The sequence below is a fragment of the Thamnophis sirtalis genome, unplaced genomic scaffold (genome assembly GCF_051295495.1).
Source record: "Thamnophis sirtalis isolate CommonGarterSnake01/CBP01778 unplaced genomic scaffold, rThaSir2_p1.2 scaffold_7, whole genome shotgun sequence".
NCBI classification, from domain to species: Eukaryota; Metazoa; Chordata; class Lepidosauria; order Squamata; family Natricidae; genus Thamnophis; species Thamnophis sirtalis.
This window is the reverse complement of record NW_028261387.1, coordinates 55,130,012-55,142,477: the sequence shown is the minus strand read 5'-3', so window position 1 is coordinate 55,142,477 and position 12,466 is coordinate 55,130,012. Positions and strand designations below refer to the sequence as shown.

General features: G+C 34.7%; 1 protein-coding gene and 1 long non-coding RNA gene across 2 annotated transcripts in view; one reads left to right on the top strand and one right to left on the bottom strand.

Annotated features, from left to right (window-relative positions):
• Positions 1 to 12,466, bottom strand: part of LOC148044671 (uncharacterized) — an 89,018-nt gene that overhangs the window by 38,528 nt on the left and 38,024 nt on the right. The window lies entirely within an intron of this gene.
• Positions 1 to 12,466, top strand: part of CD34 (CD34 molecule) — a 35,017-nt gene that overhangs the window by 12,326 nt on the left and 10,225 nt on the right. Inside the window, exons 2-4 of the mRNA XM_014059462.2 lie at positions 4,313 to 4,456; positions 6,579 to 6,826; positions 8,737 to 8,820. Of these exons, the coding sequence (XP_013914937.2) occupies positions 4,313 to 4,456; positions 6,579 to 6,826; positions 8,737 to 8,820 (476 nt within the window). The remainder of the gene's footprint in view (positions 1 to 4,312; positions 4,457 to 6,578; positions 6,827 to 8,736; positions 8,821 to 12,466) is intronic.

Sequence of the window (12,466 nt, the reverse complement as noted above, 5' to 3'; positions counted from 1 at the left end):
AAGTGGGATAATTTGAGCCTAGTCATTTGAACTCAAGGGAGAATTTTGTGGTGATTTCTTTGATTATTCATTGGTTTGTTTTCTTAGCTGTCCTTGGTATTCTCAGCAGAGAATACCAAGTAAAGTTACTGAACAGTAAAGTCCAAAGGTGTCAATACTCTTCCTATCATGCTTTTTTTCCAAATTTCACTTCTATGGGATGTCACAGGGAAAACCATGGTTTGCATGATTCGTATCTTTGTAGGCGTAGATACATAAGGGTTTTTAAATTTTTTCCGAGGCTTTCATGGGTGTTCTACCAAGTGCTAGTCTTTGGCATATTTTTTGACTTCTTGTCCCTTAATGATTGATCCTAAAAGGCAGAGGTTAACTAGTAGGATTTTAATTTTATTCATATTATATTTGTAGTATACACTAGCTTCTATTTTGTTTTAAGTTGCCATCAAGAAGTAGCATATAAATTTAATACTAAAAATGAAAACTATAAATCTGATTTTTTTTCAGTATGCAAGTAGGTTATATTAAGATGATTTGTAATTAATATAAATTCAGCAGTTTAAATGTAAATCAAGCACTTAGTGAAGTGTATACAAATGAGCATGCAAATGTCACATGTCTACAATTTGGATACAAATACATGAATGTTAGTTATTTTGCAAACTGGAATGTGTATACAAATAGCCTTTCATGCAGTGAATACAAAATAATGTCTGGCCAACACTATGGTGAACTTGCAGCATTAATACACACATCCTGAGCTATGTTATATGAGACATCAATTACTCTGTTTCAGGCACTTGGCTCTAAACATTTGTTCTAGATTAATTTTAAGATAATCCAGAATTCTTGGCAATGGGAACATATCCTTTTGCACAACAGAATGTTCTTTTAATAAGGCTGATGGATACAAATATACACCTTGCCCAAATCCTGGAAAATAACTGATTTCTTGTTCTGCTTCTAGCCTTTTGACCTTTAGAAAAAAATACCATGATTAAAATTCCTCTAAAACATACTTTCAAACAATTTAAATATTGTTTAAAGGAACTTCGAGAAGTATGGCTCATGAAAGAAGCACAGGAAAAATTGTCTGCTTTCAGAAACAATAATAGTAGCTCATAAATTACATTAGGTATCGGTAATATTTTCACAAAAGGGAACAAACAAAGCTGTTGTTGAATGTGGATTATAAAAATAAAGATTTAAAACTTGTTCACTTGTTATCTGAGTTTCAAGTCTGTATTGACTTTTAAAGAAAAAATATAACCACAATAGTTTGAAAGTCTGAAATTGTAGCATTTGTTATTAGAATCAACCTAATTTTTTTTAAAGGTTTCTGAAAGCTCAAATGCATTTAACCTAAAAAGGCAAAATAATTAGGAATAAATATTTTAAGGCATCAGTGTTTTATTACTGGAATTATAAATGGAAATATTATCTTAAATATTGCTTAAAGAATTACAAAGAATTAGGTTAGAGACAGCTGTCCAGATGTTGATAAACTCCAGCTTCCAGCAGAGACCAAAGTAAAGGGCTGGAAAATTGCAATCCAGCACTACTGTGAATAACTCAGAACAATTTTCCAAACAAAAACAGCATCAACTACTAAAAACATCTGTATACAAATGCATGTTTTGTGATATGAAATATCTATTCTAATACAGAACTTTCTTGCAAAAAAAAATGAAGAGGGTTATGTATGTGTGTGCGTTCACATGAATACTAATTCAGTTACATCTTTATTATTTATTTATCTAATTTCCTTTGTGTCCTGCATCATAAATTCCTTAAACTAGCTATCTTTCATTCTACCAGCATTTTTTGTTCAATCCTACCTTTAAAGCTTTCCCATATGGTTTCTGCCACTATCATCCTCTGAATGGCCCTTACCAAAACTATTTTCAATGCCCAACTTTCCACCCAACTGTCCTCACTCTTCCATCTCAATAAGATCTGTTCAGTCTTTGATATAGTTGATTATTCTCTTCTGTTTGATTTCCCATTTGTCCAAATTCTTCAAAGTTGTCTTCATGATTTGGTTCTCAGTTGGTTTGCTTCAAGTCAAGATCTATCTAATCAAACTTTTACTATTTTCAAGATGAGCCATGTTTTCTGTCTTTGATTTTTCCCTCTCAGGTCTCTGTACTTGGTCCTTTGATATGACTTTGACTTTTCAGGAGTATGTTGGATGATTGCATTCCAGATGTAACTGGGTCAGAATAAAGAAGTGAGCAAGGCTAGGATAAAAACATCTCATTTAATTTTACTTTAATTATTTACAATTAATGTAATTACTACCCCAAGATGAAATAATTCACTTCTTCTTTCATATAAGGAATTCCATGTAGGCAGCACACTCCTATGGCTTGGGAAACCACAAAGAGTCCTGACATTTTACCCCTGCATTAGCAGTGATATTGTAATTTTCAATGCAATATGTTCCCAATCTGAGGACCCAGATTGTTGGGGGCAATATGCTGACTCTCTGTAAACCGCTTAGAGAGGCCTGAAAGGCCTATGAAGCAGTATATAAGTCTACTGCTATTGCTAAGTCTACTGCTATATTCCCAAGTTGTTATTATCAAGGACTGCTTTCATTGGTGCTCTGATGCCTAGGCAAGAAGCCTCAACTGTATGCCTTGCCCTTTCCTCCTGATCTCACACTCCCAAATTGTTCAACTGCAATGGGGGAAAATGTACATGTGATTAATTTTCTCGATACAGTATCTTTCTACATGTGTATATTATATGCTTGTGGCTTTGGAAGTACATGATCTCTCCTGCTGAAATGTGGATATATCGGTTCTTTATAGTCTAATAAGAGAAATATACTGTATGTTGGAAAATATAGTTCTAAATAGCATCCAAAAGTAAATCAGAGTCCAAGGCAAAGTATTGCTCAAAGTTCCAATTTATTAAGAGAGCCATGTTGGCACATTTAGGAAAACCCGAAGCTTAAAACTTCCGGGTTTTCCTCACCCAGTTGAAAGTTCAAGATCTTGCCCCACACCTACAAGTCCTTCACATGGTCCAACCTCCCACTGCCATGCTGGCAGTTCCACCCATCTAATTCCGGTCAGGTGCAGAGACAAAGGATAACCTTGGTTTTCTAGAAAGAATTTTGTTGTGACTACATAGTATGAGACTCCTTACAACCCCCCCTCCCATTTTCCCACAATAGAAAATGCATAGCAAATAGAAAGTATGGCAGGCCAAAGAACCAAAAGTAAAGATGACTGTAGGCCTGACATAGTACTGCTCCCATTGCAATCCCCACTTTTAAATCATTCTTCCTACTCACTGTATGATACGTAGTTCCATTGCTGCAGAAGGAGATCTGCCAATGTAGAGGCATTTTAGGTTTCAAGGGCTATACTTCAGGGGTACAGGAAACTGTTCCATGGAATTATAGTTGCTTATCTGCTTTTCTATTCTGATACATCCCTTCCTGTAAATTTTAATCATCCAAAGAGCTTCTGCTCCACCCTTTCATCTTTTGTATTCTAGAAGAAGCTAGCATGGGTTAGATACTCCTAGAACTGCCTCCCTGAATGCTTTCTTGTGTTGATTCCTCCCTAAAATTCCCTCCCTGAAATTCACATTTTCCTTTTTTTCTCAGAATAACTTTAATCTAAGGCAATGTACAAGCAATTGAACTAATAGCCTGTCTTTTCCAGATTGATCTCTCTCTCCCCTTCCTGCTCCCCCAATGCTTTCCTGTTTATTTTAAATTGTGAATCCCTACAGGAATCTGTCAACCTTCCTCTTTGTAAATTCCATGGAATTCTATCTAAATACTACTGCACTAAAACGCTCATTGTTGTGACCTTTAACTGGGTGCAACAGAACATTATAGGGCAACAATTTTTTGAACTAAGGTACCTTAAATAGGCTAACTTACAGAATGTGTCCAAAATCTGGGAGTCTGGGACCCATTATTCTAGAAGGATTGAATCTGGAAAGTTGTGGCTGCTTCAGTTCTACTGGATGCTATTGTGCTGCTTTGCTTCTGCTATATTCATGGGAACTTCCTTTTCAATTTCCATGACAGTTTCTCAGTAATGGGTAGGGAGGGAGAAAGGAACAAAAGAGAAGGAACACACGTATACCCTCTCAACCCATTCCACTACCACCCACAAGCTGCCCTGATCTCTGCCCACAAATTTTTCCTGACCTGCACTCTCCCCATGTGCCTTTTCCAGCCCCTGTAGAATCTCCATCAGGCATGAAATCCTCTTACCTTTGCTATCGGTTTGGAACTGTACTGAATAACTATAAATATTTTGCATTTCTTTCCTTTTTTCATTTTTAGAAACTCGTGTCTCTGGTGTGGAAAGTGTTTCAAGTAGTATTTCTCTAAATACTACCATTATTACTGAGAAGTTGACGACAATCATTGCTCCTAGTTCTGCTTCTACAATTACCCCTTTAAGCTCTACTGTTATATCACTAAAAGGTAAGTTGGCTTTAACATTTCTATGGAACTAGTTTGACTCACTTAATCATTTATGATAAAAACATAAACTTCCTCAAAGTGTTGCCATTTCTGTTTTCCCAGTTTTCCTATCTTTTCTCAGACAGATAATATTCTGACCTATTCTGATCTGGAAGAAAAAAAATATTGAAATGTAATTTTCATTGAATAATTCTTAGTGCAATTTCCAAATTTTTCAAGAAACTGTTCAATTTTTAATTTCCTTTTATCAGGAATGAAATGTTATAAGTGTACTTTAATTTTACCTCTAGACATCAATTTATCAATTTCCCTTCCCAATTCCAGACTATTATTTTAAATCAATTTTTAGCTGGTACTAAAATACTTTATAGGGTGGCTCAGTGGCTAAGATGCTGAGCATGTCAATCAGTAAAGTTGGCAGTTCAACAGTTAGAATCCATAGTGCCATATAACAGAGTGAGCTCCCATTACTTGTCCCAGCTTCTGCCAACCTAGTAGTTCAAAAACATGTAAAAAATGCAAGTAGAAAAATAGGAACCACCTTGGTGGGAAGGTAACAATGTTCTGTGTGCCTTTAGCATTTAGTCATGCTGGCCACATGACCACAGAAACGTCTTCGGACAGCGCTGGCTCTTCACTTTGAAATAGAGATTGCTCCCTAGAGTTGGGAATGACTATAATATATCTATGAGGGGAACCTTTACTTTGGCCTAAAATACTTTGCTTATTATGCAAATGTATTGTTAAATATCTGAAATGTTTGGAACAGGTGTTACTATCATATATAAGTTCAAAATAAATTCAAAATTAATACATACAACTCCTAAATAGTGAGTCATGAAAATAAACAGCAGAGTTCACAACCGTGAATCCTAAATGTGAGTAACTATTTAAAAAAAAAAAGAATAAAACTAACAATAAACAATCACTTAGTCTGGAACAATACTATTTAAAACATGATTATTAGTAAGATACAGCTATTACTGCAAGTAATAGGACAATATATTTACCGGTAGCTACTTAGCTATGTTCAGTAAGACAAAGTTCAACTGATCAGATAGCAATAGGTGAAGAGAAAAGGAGTAACTAGGACATTGGTCTAAAAATGGAGATAGCAACTCCTGATATGAAATAACATAAAGTGAACAATACAATACTACACAAGGGAAGATGGCTCAATATCTATATTGCTCCTGTGCCAGAAGGACTAGTCTTTACTCAAATGAAATGTCCTTGTATCTTCCCTCAGTGACCACTATTGGGAAGGCATTAAACCTAGCCAAAGACAAAAATCTCCTAAATTTAGAGAGCAGTATTTCATTAGGTGTTAAGATATTTAAAATTGAAGGGTTGGACAATGTGTAAAAACATATAGTTATAGCTAATTGGTTAAAGAGAAGTGGCCACGACGTGAAGGAATTGGAAATGTAATTGGTTGCTGTGAGAGTAAAGGGAGAGTTTCCTCGTTTTCCACTTTTTTTCTCTGTGTGCTCTCTGTGATTTACCTCATGATGTTCCTGCTTTGTTGGTTTACCTGGCGATGCCCGTTTTCCTATTTTATTTACTGTAAATATATTTATTTATATAAAAATGCTTGTTCGTGTTAGCATCTATGACTCCATTTGGACACCGGCTGCACAATTCCCTGACATTAAGATATTATGCTGGTTAGAATGGTTGAGAGGGATTTCTCAAAATATATTTAGGTATGGCTGAATGATGCATCTGAAGCTCCATATTAAAATGTGCTATTTGAGATTATTAAGTGCACACTAATAGTCCATCAATTTACCCCAAAATGTGAAAGCACAGCTGCCAGTTTTTAGATGATGTGGTTCTTCATTCACATTAAGTTCTTTCCAAGAAGTTGGGATGTCATAATATATCAGCATAGTATATATGTAGATCCAAGAAATGTGGCTTTTTGTAATTGACAAATGGAAAACTTGTATCTTGATCCATTTCCCCCTCATCTTTTGTAGAAATTGATCATGTAATCATTTGAAAAAATTGACCATGTATGTATAAATTGATCATGAATTATTATTATTGTTAGTCAGCCAGATGTTTATACTGGATTTGGCATTTTTATCTACCAATCAATTCCTTTATTTCTTTCCAGAGACATCAAGTAATGCTACCAAACCAGAGACATTTGCCCCCAGCATACCCACAACAAATGTAATTTCACCAAATACAACAGCTACATCAGTTACTACACAGTGGAATGCAATATTGACTACTAACAATGAGACAACAACTCAAAATTTAAGCTCAACATCGCTTTTAACAAATGAACCTACTAAGCCAACAACAGATAATTCTACTGTTTTTCTTAATACAGCCATGACTGAGAACAACAATCTGATGGTAAGATTGTGAAAATTTGGGATTGTTATGAAAAAGAAAAACTATAATCTCCTTTATTGGGATCATTATTGTAAATCAATGATTGGTGTATTGATCACTCTCATCAACATGTTAATTTCAGATTCTTTTTCAAAAGTGCCAGCCTATATTCTTCAGCTTCCTAGATGATTCTTATAGGTGCACATTTATTTCTTTGAATCTCACTTAGGCTATTGTTCTTATTTCATTTTATTGAGGAAGAGGGTGCAAGAGAATAGATGTGTTTACATAACTTTTTTCCTCAGCAGAGGAAGCTCCAACAGCTGATTGGCAAGCTGCCCAAAGCACAAATGTGAAGGGACGAGGGAACATAAATTTGCAACTCCCAGCTGTGGTTTTCTCTAATGCGCTTTCCCACATTCAGGTTTTTAATAGCATTTGACATTCAGACACTGTAATGTTCTACATGACCATTTTACTAGCTACTGTTTTGTTACTATTTTGTGTTCAGAAAATGTAAATTGTCACACAATCTCATCTTGCTATATGAAAATGTATCTGAGTACAGGTAAAACTAATTCAGTTATTGCATAAACATTTGCCTTAGTCTGAATTTAAATTGACTCTGTTCTTAGTATTGGAATTACAAAGCCAAATATTCCTAAAACAAAAGTAACTGATACTAAAGTAACATATTCCTTGATACTGACCCTTCTTTCATATATCTGATATGTTTGATTGCTTTTGAGGAAGTTTACCTATGATTTCAAGTAGATAAAATTTAAGTTCAACAGATTTATTTGGTTTGCTATCTCCATTTTAGGTTACTCTATATTCATCAATGGTCTTTTCAGCCATATAATGCTATTTGTCTGATGGAAGCATATACGTTTTTGAATTATGTCTCCTTTCAGAAAATGGTTGAAAGTTTTCTAACATTAGAACTGTGAGAATATTTCCTTAGTTAGTGCTTTTTCAGGAGGCAACTGGACTTTCTTGTTTTTCCTTTGAAGAATTTTTGCTTCTCATCCAAGAAGCTTCTTCAGCTCTGATAGGGTAGTGGGGAATGGAAAGAAAAACAAGAAAGTCCATACCCCACTATCCAGTCAGAACTGAAGAAGCTTCTTGGACGAGAAGTGAAACGTCTTCAAAGGAAAAACAAGAAAGTCCGGTTGCCTCCTGAAAAAGCACTTTGGGGACAACCGTGACTGAGAATCTCTACAGAATTTCCTGAGATAATTGTCTCTTGCATACGTCTGCCAGCCTGAACTTTGTAATTATGTTCACAGATATGGTTCAGTGTGTCCCCATCACATAAGGTGAACTTGTATTTCAGAAACAGTCTTCTTGATGTTGGTGTTTCTATTACAGAATAGCCTTCACAGAGATAGTGGCCTAACACCTTCTTTGTGGTTATGTTTACACCAAGTTGCTGGTTTGTCTGCTTAATACAACTATTTGTTTAAAATCACATGTAAGCATAAAAAGACCTTTTTAATCATTTCTGTTATTCTTTGGGAATTTTTTTTTTCCACAAGAAAAAAATATTTGTGCTTTTTTCTGTCACATTTTAGCAATGTTTATTCTTTGTTCTTGAATTATTCAGTAAGCACATATCAATAAAAGAGAATATTTGTAGCTCAGGGTTGAAATTAGGGGTCCTTGGTGCTCTCTGAACTTAATTGTTTTCTTGCAGATGTTTCATTAGCTAAACTAGGTAACATCATCAGGCTAGTACTGATGATGTTACATAGTTTGGGTGATGAACCATTTGCAAGACAACAACCAAACTGAGAAAGCACCAAGAACCTTTCAAGCACTTACTAATTAATTGGTGATTTCACGGAAATGCAATTAGCAAATAAAATAGACAAATGACACTAGACAAAAGGAAATACAATGATACACTCTTTCATCCTTTCTTTTTCTAGTTCAATATCACATGTATGAAAATCAAGCAGCTGTCTCCTGCCACTGAAGTGGTATGCTTGGAACTCCATGAAGTCCAATCTTGTGTAAGTAGACAAGAAGGAGCAAATGGCAACGGGGGCATTCATTATAATGGAGGTTTTGCTTTGCTTTAAGATAAAAAGCTGAGAAGGGAATTTCTTGGTGCAGAAGAGCCAACATGGAAAAGTAAAAAGTGATCGTTATCCTCCGCCCATCTTTAAAACAATAGGTGTTCATGCATTCCATTTGTTAAATTTATAAGTTGTCCAATGAACTCCATCCAGCATCACATCAAGCACTTTTTCCACTATAGCATCAATAGTTGTAAGATAAAGGTTTCCCTTGCACATATGTGCTAGTCATTCCCAACTCTAGGAGGAGGTGCTCATCTCAATTTCAAAGCCGAAGAGCCAGCGCTGTCCAAAGATTTCTCCATGGTCATGTGGCCGGCATGACTAAATACATTTTGCATGGTGATGATAGGATGCCAATTTCTTAATTTTTGGCATCATTGTTGTTAATTCTTAGCATCTATCCTAGAGGGTAGACCGAGGTAAGAATTCATGACATCCTGTTTCTATAACAAGGAAAATTAACCTGAATTGGAGGAGAGATTGTAAAGATTTGTGAAACTGATTAGACATCGACTAGAAAGTGTTAAATCCAGTTGGTTGAGAAACGTTTGGTTGAGTTCAAGCAGCAGAATGCTGGGATAAAGCAAGAGTTCCAGAAATGAGAGAATGGCCTCTCTGCAAGTGCCACAAAATTTCTCTCTTGCAAACCTTGAAATGGAAGTTTTGCAATTTGAGCTGTACTATAGCTAAACCAGTAAACAATTATATTGAGCATGCACTGCACTGCAGAAGCAGGTATGTCAACATCCCATGTTGAAATGTACAATAATACCAGTATTTAAATGTTTATGCTAAAGTAATATTTAGAAAGATCTAATATGTGGTAGAATATATGGAAATTATTTAAGCTGAAAGTTTTTCAAAACGTTTGTAAACCATCTGCTGACTTAAACTCCTACAGAAGTTTACTTTTGTAGCATAGGCGCCACCTAGTGGGGTGATATTTAAGCAAAAAAACAACACATTAATAATTTATTTAGAATTGTGATAACAACATGCAGGTTGGCTTTCTTTTAGCTCTATTCATTTACATAATGTATTTGGGATCAGTATTAGGGAAATTTTATCAGATTGATCTTTATTATTATTTCAGTTACTATACATGATTGAGAACGAAGATTACTCCTCTGCAGGATTGACATAATTTATATGTTCCTGTAAATGTGTGAAATTAGGCATTTTATAGAATGCCCTAGGAAATCTATAGAATGCCAAAAATGAGACGTCAAAGTATGAAATGCTTAATATATCACACATTTCCTGTGACATCTATGCAATGCCAAATGGAAAACTATAAAATACTCCCCCTAAAATGCCATTCTTGCCTTCCCTGTTGCAACAAGTAGCTCAATGCTGATTTTTTATTTTTTTCAGTAAGAAAGTCCTGTACTTTATTTTGAATTTATTTTTTCATTTTCATATACTGTATGTTAGTACTAATCTTAACTCTAAGTCTTTTCATGATTCTTTTTTTCATAATTTGCCTAAATAGCTCTTGGCACTCTGCATAATGCCTACGTATACAATACCTAGAGAAAGTATATAGCATATTAAAATAACACAAACATTTCATACTTTGCCTAAAAAATCATACATTCTATAGATTTCCTATGTCATTCTATAGGGATTTCCTAGGTATTCTATACAATGCCGGTTTTTCACACATTGCCAGTAACGTATATATTGAAATCATTGATTGGAAAGCCTGAAATCTGAAGTTCTGATACATCTAGAAGACACCAAATTAGAAAAACTGCCTAAATGAATCAGGCTGTGAATCTTGTACAGAAGTGGCCATTTGACTGAAGTTCTGGCTTTGTCATCACAACTTTTGATAAAGGCTTATAAGCCTTGGAAATCACATGTTACCATATCCCCAATGCTAAAACATTGAATAATATTATTTAATAACAATTCTGATATTAGTAATGGTTTGTAGGTTTTTCTAAATTATTAAAAACTGGCTAATAGTGCTGTACTGGCTAATAAGGCACTATGTAGCATTCAAACAAAAATAGCTAATAAGCAAAAAATTGTTATTAACTAATGAATTGTGAACATTAATTTGTCAATGTGGAGAACTATAATATATTCTATAAAAGGAAGTCACAAACCAGTGTTTGATTTCCATCTGAAACATTGTTTTTATTCACTGGTATGTATATGGACAGGGTTTTTTTACATGAACAGAAATTTTTAATGGATGACTAAGAACCCAGATCATAATATTTCCTTTAATTGTGATGACCATGCATGCTATTGAGGAAACATGGATGATGATGATGATGATGATGATGATGATGATGATGATGATGATGATATAATAGTATGATGAACAGGAATTTATTATAAAATTCATATTTGAATCATCTGTTTATACTATTTTTTTTGTAAGGAGAATGAAAGCTGAAACCAATTCTAGCAAAATCAGTTGCATAAGTGAATATTCCAAGTATAAGCTTAAATGTCACTTCATAATTTATTTTTTATAGTAATTATTATTAATATTCCAAGTATAAGCTTAAATGTCACTTTATAATTTATTCTTTTATAGTAATTATTATTGCTCAATCCTAATTGCTAAAATCTTGCACCAGTCTCCACCAATGGGAGAGAAATTATAGTAGCCGATACATCTAGGAGGCATCAGTTTAAACCTCTAGGTTTATGTGCACCCACCTAATGAGAAGGAAGAAATCACTGGAGAAGAACCTGACGCTAGGAAAGATTGAGGGCAGAAGAAAAAGGTGACGACAGAGAATGAGGTGGCTGGATGGAGTGGGCGTGAGCTTAAATGGACTCCAGAGGATGGTAGAGGACAGGAAGGCCTGGAGGAATGTTGTCCATGGGGTTGTGATGGGTTGGATATGACTTCGCAACTAATAACAACACCATATTTCTTTGTTATGATCTTTTTCACTTACTACAGAAACTGAAAAGATACTATAATGTATTACAGTCCTGAGGATACCGGTACACACAATTTGCAGCTTTATCTCTTGGCTAATTTTTAGTGGAAATTGGTATCAGGCCTTCTTTGTCTCATGCATTATTTTTAAGACTGATTGCTGTGTCTGAGACACAAATAGATAGAATGAACCCCTTCAACTTGTTTGTCTTTCTGTCAGGCTTTTTCCATTCAGTAGAAAGGAAACTCTGACATCCTCTCAATTTTTTCCACAAAAAAGAAAAAAACCATGAGTGCTTTTCCTCAATATCCCAAACTAATATCTGTGGGAATGGTTTTTGTTTGGCTTTATTTGCATTCTTCCATTTCCCTTGCATAATGAATTCTGTGATTGTTTACATTTTTATTTCTATTGTGTAGCTTTTGTTTATTCCATTGGGCTACATTAAATCACCATTTGAGATTTTTATGAAGCTAATTAAACCACCTGAATGTATGAATGGATATTCCAAATCCTAAATGGATTAATATGTAAAATCCTACACTGTGCCTATCAATTCATGAATTCCTCCAGCCGGTAGGAAGTTATTTACAGAGAACCCTCATTTAGTGACTGGCTCAGATTGTGAGTGCAGTTATGACAATGATGAAAATGTAATTTTTCAAGTG